Here is a 15,443-nt window from a genome sequence, read left to right as displayed (position 1 = left end):
GCTGAATCCTCTATGTTTCTCCCACGTTCTCGTTCTCGTTCTCTCTCTAGCTCTCTCTCTCTCTCTCTCGCTTTCACTAATCCAGCAGGAGGAAGGTTTGGAGCCCCCGTCCTCCGGCAGAGGAGCCTATATGGCCAGGGTCAGAGCCCTGGGAAATACAGGGTGATTCTATGACTGCAACACAGGAGCCACTATTGAAATACTGCAATAGACTACATTGGAACTGAGACTTGAAAAGTATTAATCACAACATTTATTGATTGTACTGTCTCAATGAATCTATAATCCAGAAAACAATTAAAGGACCATCAACATTTTTTCATTTTGCATTATTATTTTCAACTGCACACTCAATTCACTGATAAAATATAATCAATCCATTGCTATCATCTCATAATTGCAGAAACATTTCCATCTACTGCCATCAAGACATTTGAAATGTTCTCACTATTCTGACTCATGGTAACAGAAATATGAAAAACAGGATTGTAAAAACCATACACATTAATAAAATGAAATCACAAATGTACTCTAAAGCTCTATCTTGGAATCTAATATGTCACGGTAAAAGAATAATTAAACACATCCCAATGACTTACTGTGTCAGCAATGGCGTTTTCCCCTGACGCGATAAAGCTTCTAAACTTTCCCGGCGCTGCTGATGCTACTAATACACAGAGTGAGATGGGAGAACCTGGGGGACTTTAGCAATAATTGGCACTCTGGTCCGTTGCCAGGGGACTGTTACTACGGTGAGAAAAAAAATAGGCTGCCCTCCTCCTATCTCCATAATGTCTTTAGTATAGAAGCTGCGAAACCTGCTGGTCACTACACACCCATTGCCATATGTCTTATCAATGAGATATGTGCATGTATGCACGGGACGATTCAAGTATCTTTATTACTTCATACCTTATTACTTGTGTGCTTTGTCAGTAAGTACATTTTCTGGAGGTCAATATACAATAGGAGGTGGTCTGTAGGACTAGTGGATTAGTGGCTTGGTGGACATTAGTTAGGCAATTAGTACATGTCAAACATCAAATACAGTACATTGATTTGAAGGGCATATGACAAGGATGAGAACAATGGATCAAGTGAGACTGCTGCTTTCTCTCACTATCGGGAGAGCAGAAGATACGACATTTAACCATTCGGAAGTACACATAGAAATACCGTTATTTGGATGGCTCTGCTGTTATTTTAGTTATTTGGATGGCTCTGCTGTGTTGTAGATGCACAATCGCCGGTCACAAAGAAACTTGTCTTTATTTCATTTGAAGGCAGCATTCAAAAAGGTGGTGACCTTATTGTCCACCTGTGGGGTCATCCAACAGCTAGAGCCATAAAGGTGAAAGCAGAGCTGTTTGTCCTCACACACACACACACACGTACCTTCGCGCACACACACACACACACACACACACACACACACACACACACACACACACACACACACACACACACACACACACACACACACACACACACACACACACACACACACACACACACACACACACACACACACACACACACACTTCTCGCTCTCCTCAACCCCTCATTGAAAATGAGACTAGCACATGGTTTAGTCAGACAAGTTCAGCAGCAGACAACTTGAAGTGATCTACCAGTCTTCCCATATCCATTTAACTCCGCTTTTCAACATCAGATTTTCTGCTGTCACCATTGTAGGCCTACAGTAAGTAGATATTGTGATAAAAGTCAATATCAATCAATATTCACTCTGGATTAAGAAATATGCTTATGGCTAAACCAATGGGCTATTCGACCATTTCAAAATCAAATACACTTTGTGGTCTAGTCGTCTATTCTCATTCGGTATCAACAGCCTTCAAATTTCAACAGAGCCAACTGAGTTCAATCAAGGTTAAGGTTAGCATTAGAGCCAGCGATCCACAACACTGACTCACAAAGATGTCTTCATAAAGACATGGGCTTCTATTTGGCAATGCTCATGCTGTCACTGTCCTCCCTCTCTCACTATCTATCCCGCTGTTTGAGAGTAGTGTGTGTGTGTGTGTGCATGCGTGTGCATGCTTGCATTCCCATATGTGTGTGTGTGTGTGTGTGTGTGTGTGTGTGTGTGTGTGTGTGTGTGTGTGTGTGTGTGTGTGTGTGTGTGTGTGTGTGTGTGTGTGTGTGTGTGTGTGTGGTACGCTCACACTAGGCAGGGGAAAGCCTATTCCAACCATACAGGTCTGCTATAATTAATTGCCCTGAGGGAGGACTGACAGCCTCCTCCACCTTGATTCACAGGGACGGATATGCGACTGACTGACTGACTCCTCAACACAACACAAGCCAGATAGAGCCACACAAACATAGCTGCTGTGGCCAACCTATCCCTCAGGTATAATTATAGGCTTCGAAGTACACATCACCTGAGTGGGAGAGGCAGAAAGGCACATTGAGAGCTCGGACTAATACGAGAGATGGCTCCGTAGATCAAAGACAGTTTTCCAAAACAATAAACTCAATCTAACAGATCCACTCTTCTGTATTTGCTTACAATATTATATTGTGCCAGCCCAGCTCAGTAGCCTCAAGCGTTGTGTGGCCGGAGCCAAATTATATTTAAAAATGGAATCGGAACAATTGGGCTGAGATCAAAACCAGATACGTTTTCAACGCTTATGTAACTTGAGAGAAAGGAGCATTACACCTTTTTGGGTAATCAGGGAGGCAGAATCAACAGAACAAAGGCGACAAAGTGCAACGTGCGGTCTGATTTTCATGATAAAAGATGTACAGCTGGAGATCTGAGAGGAAGCCATTAACCTGATAATAAGGATGGAACATGGGCACCAACCAATCTCTCTCTTTCTCTCTCTCTTTCTCTCTCTTGCTCCCCCCACCTCTCTCCCTCTATCTCCTTCTCCCCATCCCTCTATCTCTACCCCCCACTCTCTCTCTTTCTTTCTCTCTCTACACCCCCACTCTCTCACTCTCTATCTATATCTCTCTCTCTCTCACTCACACTTTATCCTCTCTCTCTCCCTCTCTCTCTCTCTCTCTCTCTCTCTCTCTCTCTCACTCACTCACACACTCTCTCACTTACTCTCTCTTTCTCTCTCGCTCTCTCTCTCTCCCTCAGACCCCAACACAGCTCAGAAATATTGAACACTGCTCAGAAGCTCCTTTTATCTCCTTTCTCTCTCCTTTCTCCACATCCTTCATGTTTTGTGTCCTCATGTCTGGAGGATGAAAGACTCTTATTTAGCTATTCTTCCTCTTTGTCCTCCTCTGTAGCTATCGGATACATCAAGCACGGATACTGTCCTGTAGGTAAATCAGGGGTATCTTACTGCCTTAGTAGGGCCCTTTCTATAAAGAGGAGGGACATCTGTCAAACAACAATAACATTAATGGCAACAACAACAACAAAACACATGTACAATGGTTCAAAGTCACCTAACAATTAAAGTTAATGACACATTGCATAAACACACTGCATAAATACTATTAACCCTTGTGTAGTCTTAACATTCTGTATACTCCCCTTGTCCTAAGGGTAACAAATGACCCGCCTTCACTAAACCCCTAAAACAAAGCAGCTTAATTTAATTTTAAACCCCAAATCTATTTTGCATAAAGAAACAACCTGTCATTCATCACAAACTTTGTGAATATCTGGGTTTTCCCTCTTCACAATGCAGAAAGACTACATTTAATCAGTGGACACCACTCGTTTTTATTACAACACACCTGTCAAAATTGTTTTCTTTACGAAAGAAGAGGTTTATTATTATTATTGCTAAAGGTACTGCATAGGTGTAAACATATTTTTTATTGCAAGAGATAGCACTTGTATAGCCTAAGAAAGTAGCAGAAATGTGAAGAACATAGTTTTGAATGCATTTTATTGAAGGGAAACAATAACAGTCTTGAACTTTTTTGGCAACATAGTGATATATTCTTATATACTGTACAATGAGGAATTCAACTACAAAATACTAGTCTTCTCCCATTTTCTGAACCATTGCGAACACCCACAAGGTGTATAAACAGCAACAATAAATAAGAATAAAATAAGATAATAGATACAAAACAAAAACGTTTAGAACATAAATCAATCAACTCTAATTAGCACATGTAGGATAGTATGCAAGTGTGTGTGCATGGACTTTGCAGATGTATTTCTCACATGTGCAGCACATAGTATTTGTTTTACAGTCCTTCTTTGGGGGGCAGAATTGGCATCTCCTCCTCTTGCCTGCCCCAGCCTCAGGTGGATCAGGACAAGATTCAGCCCCCTGAACAGCTTTCACAAGCGCTGCAGAGTCTGCTGTGTGGCGGAAGCGCTCCCTTCTTTGAATGTGTGGGGTTACAAGTGCCTTTCCCAGCTACTCCAGGAACACCCTCCTCTTGTTCCACTTATCAGGTATCCAGGTAGGGTTCATCTTGTTCCATATCACGAAGGCATTGTATGAGGACACATCAATGATGTTATGGAAGATGACCAGGGGCCAGCGGGCAGTCATCCTCCTGCAGCTGTAAGTTCCAATCACCTTGTCCAGGTTGTCCACGCCTCCTTTGTTGTGGTTGTAGTCCAGGATGATGGCTGGCTTCCTGTCCTCATGATCACTGATCTCAGCCGTGTTGTGCAGTGTGCTCAGGAGGACCACATTTGTGTTCCTCTTTGGGAGGTAAGAAACTAGAGTGGTGGTGGGGGTGAAGGCAAACTTTGATGAGAAGGCCTCTTTCCCCCTTGTTGTGAGGAGTGCAGGGGGGAGCTCAGGCTTGTTCTTTCTAACTGTGCCAACCATGGTGATATTCCTCTTCAGGAGCTGCTGGCTGAGTTCATAAGAGGTGAAGAAATTGTCACACGTGACATTGTGCCCCCTCAGTCCATCTGTCACATCAAGCACAACCCGCGTCCCTTGGTTCTTCTCCGGGCCTCCACTGGTCGGCTTCCCTGTGTAGACCTGCATCTTCCAAGCGTAGCTGGATTGTGTGTCACAGGCCACTCATATCTTGATGCCATACTTTGCTGGCTTGTTGGGCATATACTGCCGGAAAGGTCAGCGACCTTTTGACAAAAGGGATTACTATCAGTAGTTATACAATTAACAGTGAAAATCACTTACATTACAGACATGAAAATAAAAATGTACCTCTGAATGGAACCAGTTGCTCATCCACTGTTACTTCAGGCCCAGGGTTGTAAAGGTATGGCAGACGCTCCACTCACTTCTCCCAGACCTCTCGCATGGCCGCCAGTTTGTCTCTCACACATCTTGCAGGTCTTGACTCACGGTTATCAAATCATAGCATTCTTGAGAAAGTGTGAAAGCTTTTCAGTGGCATCGTGGCATGGAAAATCACCCTTCCACTCTCTGCATCCCAGAGACTACATGTAGCCTCACCTCGGGACCTACAGTATACACTACCCGCTAAGATTAGCAGCCCTATGTAGGCACGCAGGTCAGTCTCCATATTTACGAAAACCCTCCAAATTTGTCATCCCCAGGATTATTTTTTTGATGGCTGGTGTGATGAACATGTAGAATGTTGAGGCGATGTCCTGGACATGGACAACTGCGTGTCTTGTGGGCCCTGGAGTCATCCTTATGACATTTTGTGCTGCCATCCTGCCCTGGTTGTCATATGGTCACAAGGACCATGTTATTTTGCTGTTTGACAAAAGAATGTCTCTCTTTCAGTTTGGGGGATTTCTTCTTCATCTGAAGATGATGTATCGTGCTCTGGGTTGTAATTCGTCACCATCTTCTTCTTCAGATACCTCCTCCTCCTCTAAATCATTGTTCTCTTGTTCATCCTGGACATCTGAAAAAATCTGATCTATGACCTGTTGGGCACTGAAACGTGCACTCATGGCTTCAGCAAAGAGAGAACGGGGGGGGACTGTCATCTGCAGCACCTTACTAGCCTCTGACTGCATTCCCCCATTAGTAAACAATGCTTTCAAGAAATGTTTTATTTTGTCTGAAATTATTTCTATTTTGTGAACTTGAGTCATGTGTGGGGTCGTGGAGGGGTCGTGGAGGGGTCATGTGTGGGGTCGTGGAGGGGAGATGCTGCACATGCACAAGAAAGTTTTAGTTTTGTCTGAGTTCAATCAGTAGCACACAATCTCAATTTCTCATTGTGTGTGTGTGTGTGTGTGTGTGTGTGTGTGTGTGTGTATGTCTTTGTGGTTTTTGTGGTGTGTAAATGATTTTATAACATAGTGGCGAGTCATTTTTGACCCTTAAGACTACACAAGGGTTAACTTTTAAGTCACAATTTTTCTCTGAATTGTTATTTGCCCAGAATCTTTGTCGCTAATCAGAGGCTAGCGTAAACAGCATAATGGGGGCATAATCAGATGGAGGGCTTCTTTAATGGTCCTTGGGCCGGTGAGACTACTGGACACCTTTGTTATAGGTGGACTGGCCGAGAGCCTTATACAAGGCTGTCCACTAACAGAGCAAGATAAAAGCTTTTGGTCTTCACATGAGACGCCTCTATGGAAGTAGCAGACCAAAGTTATTTCTGAGCTTGAAACACACCTCTATGATACTGCATTTGCCTGGTGGTCCAAACTAAATATGTAGTCTAAATGTCTTATACCATTGTAATGGTCTGTTCCTGGGCTTTACGGAGCCATTGGCCACATGTCTGTGCAATTGTGCTCTGTGAAGTTCTGAAGGTTAGTCAGGCCCCCCCCCCCCCACCAAGCGGGCAAACCTTTTTACCGGCTGCCCTCTTTACGATGGAGAAGGAAAAAAATACATTTTAAAGTACATTTCCTGCAATTTTACCAATTTTGCCATGGGGTAGAGAGAAAAGGTTGTAATTTTATAAAAAATGCCATGCAATTCTATTGATTTTGCCATGGGGTAGAGAGATCTTTTTGCAGTTTTAAAGCAAATCTTCTGCAGTTCTACACATTTTGCCATGGAGCAGAGAGAACATTTAGCAATTTTATTAGAAATTTCATGCAATTCTATAAATTTTGCCAGGTGGCAGAGATACATTTATTCAGTTTTAAAGCAATTTTTCTGCAATTCTACACATTTTGCCATGGGTTGGAGAGAGTTTTTCAGTTTTAAAGCTAATTTCCTGTAAATCTACACATTTTGGTATGACTTAGGCCATGTTAATGATACAGTATCTGAGGGAGAGTGAATAATTAAAATCAATGGGGGCGCCCTGCATGCCCGGTTGGTATTCGGCCATGACTACCACAAGTTTAGATAACTGGCTAGACTAACTGAGGCTAATTGAGTGACTGTCAGTGACTGACAAAACAAGAGAAAGACTGCTCGTGCACAACCAAATTTCGAACTTACACCTTGTGTATTCTACTATTCTAACTCAGACTGAGTTCCTAAAATAATATCTTATGTCGCTTATGCCTGGAAGCCGGCCCTGAGGTTAGCATGCTCCACCTGTAGGTCTTTTCAGCTGGGGCCTCAACCTTCATCTCAACCTCTGAAAGCACTTTAGACCACAATTCAAGCCCAATCTACCAGTTAGTGTTCTGTAGCCTTTAGTGTTGGAGGGCAGGTCTCCATTTAAAACCCAGTGATTGACCCAGGGGTCTCATCAGTTTGATTAGAAGTATCCACCCCATAACAGTCAAGAGTGCTGTTCTATGATTAGAGATATACCGGTAGGGTAGGCCTTCTGTATAATCACAGACCTCGTCATTCCGGTCATGAACAATTTTTACTCTGGCCCAAAGGCTGTGCTACAGACTATGAAATCAAATGCAAATTTGAATGGGATAGTTGGCAAAAACAACATACAGTGGGGAGAACAAGTATTTGATACACTGCCGATTTTGCAGGCTTTCCTACTTACAAAGCACGTAGAGGTCTGTAATTTTTGTCATAGGTACACTTCAACTGTGAGAGACGGAATCTTAAACAACATCCCAGCCTTGTGCAGGTCTACAATTTTATCCCTGATGTCCTTACACAGCTCTCTAGTCTTGGCCATTGTGGAGAGGTTGGAGTCTGTTTGATTGAGTGTGTGGACAGGTGTCTTTTATACAGGTAACGAGTTCAAACAGGTGCAGTTAATACAGGTAATGAGTGGAGAACAGGAGGGCTTCTTAAAGAAAAACTAACAGGTCTGTGAGAGCCAGAATTCTTACTGGTTGGTAGGTTATCAAATACTTATGTCATGCAATAAAATGCAAATTAATTACTTAAAAATCATACAATGTGATTTTCTGGATTTTTGCTACATGCTTTGTAAGTAGGAAAACCTGCAAAATCGGCAGTGTATCAAATACTTCTTCTCCCCACTGTAGGTTACTACGGTAATCATTGTGTTCTTTGTATGAAATTCCCTACTGCTTAGAAATACTACAGCTAAATGCATTTGAGAGCATACAGAGCTAAGCTATCTCATCTATAGAAGGTATGTGGGTGGGTGGGGGGGTTGTATCTTGTAATATGTTAAAGTATTAGGGATTTGTGACTGTGTTTGCGTGTATTGTGTTTTTTCTTAGATGTAGTAGTTTCTCAACATTTCGTTATTTTTTTACATTTCTTAAGGACAATTGGAAAAATAGCCCTTTGTGGCTGAAAGAGATCCTAATAAAATCAAATCAATCAAACCTTCCGCTGTTGCGCTTCTTAGGAAAAACACAGAAGACCTTGGGCATCACCTACTGGACACAAGAAGGACTGCAGTCTGGCATGCAGCTCATGGCCACACTGTATGCTACTATACATCTGTGGGGTTGCAGGTCCTGCAGCTGAAGAAGCTGGCCCTCGTCATTGTATTAGACTGCAAACTTAATGATGAGACTGCATAACTTAACATGTGAAATAAAATAAATAAAAAGGCAAGAGGGGAATAGCAACACACCGACACCACATTATGGCAGCTCTGACTGAATCTTCTACCCAGAAGCCCTTACAGGAAGAGCCAATTAGAATACAGCTATTAAAGCATGTGAAAATAAAAGTATTGAAAATAAATAACAGTTTTTTATGGTGTTGTACGGGTAAAAGTAAAACTATTTTAATGGTATTTTCCAACATAGCATTTATTGTTTGATTTTTGAGGTTATAAAATGGCACACTTCATTTTGAAGCATGGAATAGAAAGACGGTTTTAGGATGTAATGTTAGTTGAACAAAATGTATTTGGAGGTAAAAGGTCCCCAAAACAATTCTAAGAACATCACATACCCTATTGACATATGTACATAATGAGTCCAAGGCTTAGGATGGCAGTTTCTTTGCAACCCGCTTCCCCAGTATGTCTACTGGATGCACCAAAACAAACAAATTGCAGTCAACGCATTATCATTACCATAACTTTCAAGTAATAACATATCCAGATCCCAGTGTAAATTGACCGTGGTCACTTACATCCCCCTTGCCCCTTACCATGTGGCAACTGCCATACATTGCTTGCCCCCAATTATTTTGGGGTGGATACTGTACTAGAAATGTGTGTGGGGATGTTACATGAGTTCATCAGAATAGCCACGGGGGTTAGCCTGGTCCCAGATCTGTATGTGTTCTGACTATCATTGTCACCACAGCAGAGAGGAGTTGGCTAAAGCACACAGTGATCTAGAGTCCGGCTACATGGAGGCCATTGGTCCAAGTTGATTCACACCTGAAACCATGTGCAGTATGAACGGTTTCATGTTTTTAAACCTTGGTTTGGAAAAATGAACAACGTATCCAGGGGTATAGGAAAACCATGATCAGAGCAGTTGATCCTGGTGTAACAAATATCTTTACACCAAAACCCAACTAAACAGACAAGATAATACACACATGTCCATGGATAGATGTGGATGAATTCTACAGGTGAAGCAGTGATAAGTGAGTGGGGGTGGTCATTCAGACATTAATCCTGGTCGTCGGCCTCTGGGGTGGCCGGGGGCTCCTCTGTCTGTCGATTGGTGGGGATGCCCACAGGAGGGCGAAGTTTATGCCCAGAGCTCTGGACATGTGGAGGTGAACCAGGCGGTGGAGCTGAGGGCATGACAGGTGGCTGGCCAGGGGGCCTGAGTGGGGTGGCAGGGGGCGAAGGCACAGGGGTATGGGGATATTTGCGGACAGGCCGGGTGGGTGCCTCGGGTGAGTGGGAGGACGGTGGGAGGGGGCTGGGGTAACCGGGCGGGGCGAGGACTGAGAGGCTGATGGAGTTGGCTGAATACTCGTCCTCACCTTTGAGACTGTCCTGGAACAACAACAATGAAGGAATAGATTTAAGCAGAAAATATGAAGGGAAAACTAGCAACATTCTTGAAAATAAACAAGTCTTTGTAAATGGAATAATCTGTGACTTACATCTTCATTGACAACGTAAAGAGCCATTGGGCTCCTACGGCCAGGTATTCCCTGTCCTATTGTTTTTGGCACCACATCAACTGCAAATGAAAAAATGTGTGAAACGACTGCACAAACTAAGTGTAGGACTACTCTGCAAAAAATGTGTACCGACTATAACTTTGCCATGAAATCTATCCATCTAAAAAGGTTTGCATTCAAATATCTGAAATAGGAAGAACAAATAAACAAACTAAATATTTAGCGTGGGGAACAAAGAATATCACACATTCAAAAAGCACCTCGCTGCCAAAAGCTCACATCCCTCTCTCCCCTTACCCTCGTGACTGATGTCACTCCTCTCTACATACACTGGAGATCTCTGCAACATGGCTGCCGTGGCAGCCCGCCGCCTCTTCCTTAACCCCAATGACAGACAAATAGGAGATGAGCGTTTCACAAGTATACTCGTGTAGTGCCCATTTACATTCAGTTTCTGTTTCCTCGAGAACATGTAAGCCCAATTGTTTAAAAAAATACTGCATGCAGTTTAAATCTAGCCTGGTCCCAGATCTGTTTGTGCTGTATAGCCGCAACATTGACAATGACTATAGGAGTAGGCTATACAGCACAAACAGTTCTGGCACCAAGCTAGTGAGACACCGTTATCATTGCATTGTAAACAACAGCGATAGAATCCATCCCACACGATACTATCAGTGTCAGAACCTTAGTGTGACATTGGACCGCGGAGTAGTGGAGAGCTATAGGCCGGGGCATTACGGTTCTAGCGGCCTGGTCCTTGCCTAGTGCTTAGTGCTGGTTCCCGAGACGTATCAAAGAAAATAGGGAGACGGAGGCACAATGTGGAGCTCTTACTTTTTGGAGGGCTTCCAGCAGGCGCACACTGTCACCAGGGTGATGAGGAGGAAAATGCCCCCGGTGGAAAGGATGATATACAGGGAGCTCCGTCCTGGCAAAGGAATGAAGCCTTTGATTAACAGAGTAGTCCTTTCTCAAACACCGCAAACACTTCACCACTGTACGAGCAAAGAGTCCTCTCGGACTAGACAAAGATGTCACCTCTAGGGCTCTGGAAATTAGCTACACTCTCCTCTTTCTCTACTATAGGGCTCTCTTTACACACTCCACTTTAGAACTTTTAGTGGAGGCCCAAATAACATAAAATAAAATGGAAGCATTGCAGAATGAGTTAAAATGCTAGGTTGTCCTAGCCTGGTACTGGACTAGATACCACAAACAGATCTGGAACCAAGCTAAGGTTTTCCAGAACTAGCTGTGCCAGACAAGTCTGTGTGTGAAAGTGGCTGCTGTGAGGCTTTGTTCAGGGCTGTATGTACGGAGAGAATATAGGACCCTCACTGGGCGAGCTGATATTACGTCACATTTTGATTACGACCGAAATGGCACCATATTCTCTATAAAGTGCACAACGTTTGACCAGAGTCATATGGATCATGGTCAAAAGTAGTGCACTATAAATGGAATAGGGTGCCATTTGGTACACATCCCTTGTCCCAGTAAGGGAATAATGAAGTAAGGATTAGTGTGCTCCACTGGGGCAAAACCTCAGCTCCACCTTTATCTCCTGGCCCTCATAAATAACTCAAGCTTTTCACTGGTCTGGTCCGGTCCGGTCCGGTCGGTCAATTAAGTTTCTTCAGAATTAACTTGTGTCTCAACCTTTCCTTGACAGGTACATGCTGAAGCAATCAAGATAAATATGCTTGCTAAGGAGCAAGTACTGCAGCTGTGGTTCTACCTACTGTAGACGGTGAGTTTGACAGGCACACTCCTCATGCTGCTGATTGGGTTCTCCACCGTACAGCTGTAGATGTCATCGTCTGACATCAGCACCCGGGCGATGGTCAGATACTTCATGTCGTGTGACAGGAGCAAGCGCGAGTCATTGGTCAGCACCTTTCCCCCTTTCAGCCAGCCATAGGCGGGTTTGGTGCCGTCGCCGTGGGAACAGTGTAAGGTGAAGCGTTCACTCAACTCCAGCACAGAGGAGGCTATCATTTGGACGAAGGGTCTGGACACAGGTACTGTGGGGACAATACACAACAACATGTCAAATAGATTATCTACAGGAGACATATGCGTATACCAGTAAAGTATTTGTGAAGAAATAACAAGCTGCCTACTCTTTAAAGTAGGCCTTAGAAATAACTTAGAAAGGCTGTGATAAGATATACTTTGTTTAAAGTGTGAACACACTTTTTAGCCTTACACCTCAGTCTGGAATAGCATCATGTGATGTAAATTCACTAAGGCCAATAGTTGGTCAGTTGTTGGACTGTTTGTTTCATATGTCAACCTGAGCAGTATTGTAAACACGATCTCAATTATTGAAATAGTAACTAAATATGACATTTAGCAGAAACTTTTATCCAACGCGACTTACAATCACACGTGCCTAAATCTTTTACATACTGTATGTATGGGTGGTCCCGGGAATCGAACCCACTGTCCTGGCGTTTCTAGCACCATGCTCTACAAAATGAGCTACAGAGGAAACTTTCCTACCATCTACGGTGAGGTTGATGTTGCGCTCCGCGGTGAAGGGATCGTCCGTGATGGAGATCTCCACTTCATAGGCCCCCTCGTCAGACAGCTGCAGGTTGTGGAGGAGCAAGGTGCCGTTCTCAAACACCATGATGCGGTCCCTGTACTCGGGCCGCAGGTTCCCGATGATGCTGGTGCCTATGGACTGGACTACGGTGATGGGCTGCTGCTTGTCCCTCTTCAGCTGCCACTTGATGACCGGTTGGTCGGAGCTGGTGCTGGTGTAGCTGACGGAGAGGAGGGCCTCTCCACCCAACGTGCCTCGGACCAGATGAGCCTGACTGGTGATGTTGACGCCGGCCACTCTGACTGCAGGGACACAGTCCAACGCATGACGTTCAGTGAACACTGTGGCGGACTATACAGTGCAGGATATAGTGATCACATGTAAGTGGTTGATCACTGTAACCGCATTCACCACAAGCAGAGTGATCTGCTCTCGTACAAGGTCCTAATAACGAGTCTGGAACTTGTTTTTGTATTTTGTCTTTATATGCCGTTCACAGATATACAGTATGAAATAAAGTCAGATATGGGTCTAAGGTTTTCACTCCAATCCCTAAATGAGTCCAGAAGTAAACTTTTGAAATTAAGACCACCCCAAATCCAGTTAAATCTACAAGTGAAAACAGCGCCCTCAAACTTCCTCATTATTACCGCAATCAATCATTCAGTGAAAATTCAATAACGGGTAAGGACGCTCTCCAAACATGCCCCAACGTATTTCATCTGTTTTGATTTGTGTACCATTACTGGATCCCCCTTGAGCATACGGGAGGATGGTTTATAACATAACCCGCATATCATCCCTTAGAGTCTCGTTCTGCCCTGGAAACCACACACAGTAATGCCATTATACTCACAGTGGAGTTTCCTATAACTCACCACATCCTTGACCACATGTAGCCATAGGCTAGAGTGCTGTACCTAATGGATGGGCTGTTGCATGTCATCCCGGGGCAATAGAGAGAGAGAGAGAGCGCCTGGCACCGGCCCTCCTTCGGCCACAGCTCTGCTCCCCGTAGCGTGTCTGCATGGCATCGCTCGATCGCCGTGGCAACAATTTTCAGCCTGAAGGAGGTTGCCGGGAGATGCAGACAAAGGCCAGGATTGTTGGCCTGATTTCCTCCCTCCCGTGGTATAAAAAAGCCACTGGGAGAGACATGCTCTTTGTGATTGTAGAAGCAGGAGACACAAGGGTTCAGTGATTCTGCTAATAGTGGATGGTCACAATGACACAACAGACAGCCACACAGCAGAAGCAGGCTGAGCCAGGCTCCTAATGCAGAGACACCACCACCACCACCGCCTGGGCTCTAACTCCAAGTCCGCCACAGCCTCTTCTCGTAATACAATAATTGTTAACCTATACTTCCAACAACAGCTCAGCTCACGCAGGTTCCTTTTACTACAGCCGTATGGCTGAATAGACCTGTGCCTTGGAGCTAATCTACACAGAGGGTACACCAGGACAAAACAATTCTCACTGCCTGGGCCAATGAAATGTGTTGTATAGCACTTAGCCTACTTTAACATAGTATTTCATTAATTGATCAGGTACTTAAAGGAATAATGGTTACGACCAAATTCTGTATTATAAAACACATACATTTTTCAAATTAATTTGCTAACAAAACAAATGTGAAACAACTTGTGAATTGAAATAAGAAAGCTATGTAAATCTCAAATATCTACACTTTATCGCCTTATCACATATTACCTGACTACTATGTGATAAACATATTTGCCAATATAGTCACATATCTATTCGTTCAAACTACTCCTACTGTAAACTTATTTCCTGACTCAGCCACTAGTTCTTTTCCACATTGTGTTTCCCAAAAAAAGCAAGTCATAAAGTTTGAAAGCCTCCTCTCGTAATACAATAATACACTTACCTGCCTGGGAAAAAAGGAGTAGGCCGAAGAGTGAAAATAGCGAAGGAATGGCTGTGTCTTCTTTCGAGGAAGTCTTCCTCCTCTCCTCCTTCATCTTGGGTAAAGCGCTGAGTCCCTTTCCCACCCAATGAGCATGATTTGTCCACTCCAGGCACGTCCCTGAGAATGCACAAGACTGCAAAACTGGGCTCAGTTGCCTGCCTGCTCTGAACCACAGCACTCAGGATCCCAGCATGAACAAAAGCACTGTGTGTGTGTGTGTGTATCCTCAGCTTTCTTAGACATTGACATAGATAAATAAGCACCGTTTTTTTATAATTATGGTGGGTGGCCAAAGAACATAGCTACATTTAATTGTTGCTCTTTTCTGCACTGCAATTGTATGGCTGTCAAATTTGCTATTACCAATGACGAGTTCGCATATTTCAAGCATATGTATATGGTTTCAATACATTTCAAAATATAGGGCAATTGAAAACAAGTGTATTCAGTAACAGTACCTTGATTGTCATTCCTACAGTTCTGCTCAGAATTGTTTAATAAACCAAAGGCTTTATAAAAGTACCCAAATCAGAGAAACAGAATGACTGCTCTTAAAAAACAACTAACCCCTCTCCCCAACTACTGTCCCCACCCCCTGCCAACCCCCCTCCAGACTCACATTCTAAATGAGAGCAACAGT

At 43.7% G+C, this 15,443-nt stretch overlaps 1 protein-coding gene across 1 annotated transcript; it reads right to left on the bottom strand.

Moving 5' to 3' along the window:
- Positions 1 to 9,849: 9,849 nt before the first annotated feature.
- Positions 9,850 to 14,855, bottom strand: LOC120029126 (hepatocyte cell adhesion molecule-like). Its single transcript, XM_038974435.1, has 7 exons — positions 14,762 to 14,855; positions 12,825 to 13,166; positions 12,062 to 12,343; positions 11,154 to 11,247; positions 10,614 to 10,693; positions 10,296 to 10,375; positions 9,850 to 10,185 (listed from the first exon to the last, which is right to left on the bottom strand). The coding sequence occupies exons 1-7, from the start codon at positions 14,853 to 14,855 to the stop codon at positions 9,850 to 9,852; spliced, it is 1,308 nt and encodes a 435-aa protein (XP_038830363.1).
- Between the last annotated feature and the right edge of the window lie 588 nt (positions 14,856 to 15,443).

The sequence above is a fragment of the Salvelinus namaycush genome, chromosome 34 (genome assembly GCF_016432855.1).
Source record: "Salvelinus namaycush isolate Seneca chromosome 34, SaNama_1.0, whole genome shotgun sequence".
NCBI lineage: Eukaryota > Metazoa > Chordata > Actinopteri > Salmoniformes > Salmonidae > Salvelinus > Salvelinus namaycush.
This window is presented reverse-complemented; position numbering and strand designations above follow the sequence as displayed.

Excerpts from the sequence above, each read along its gene's own strand:
- LOC120029126 (XM_038974435.1), bottom strand. The coding sequence starts at position 14,855 with ATGAAGGAGGAGAGGAGGAAGACTTCCTCGAAAGAAGACACAGCCATT. Across the intron at positions 11,248-12,061 it reads TGTCAAACTCACCGTCTACA|GACGGAGCTCCCTGTATATC; the intron begins GTAGGTAGAACC and ends TTCCTTTGCCAG. Across the intron at positions 10,376-10,613 it reads GAGTGACATCAGTCACGAGG|TTGATGTGGTGCCAAAAACA; the intron begins GTAAGGGGAGAG and ends TTTCATTTGCAG.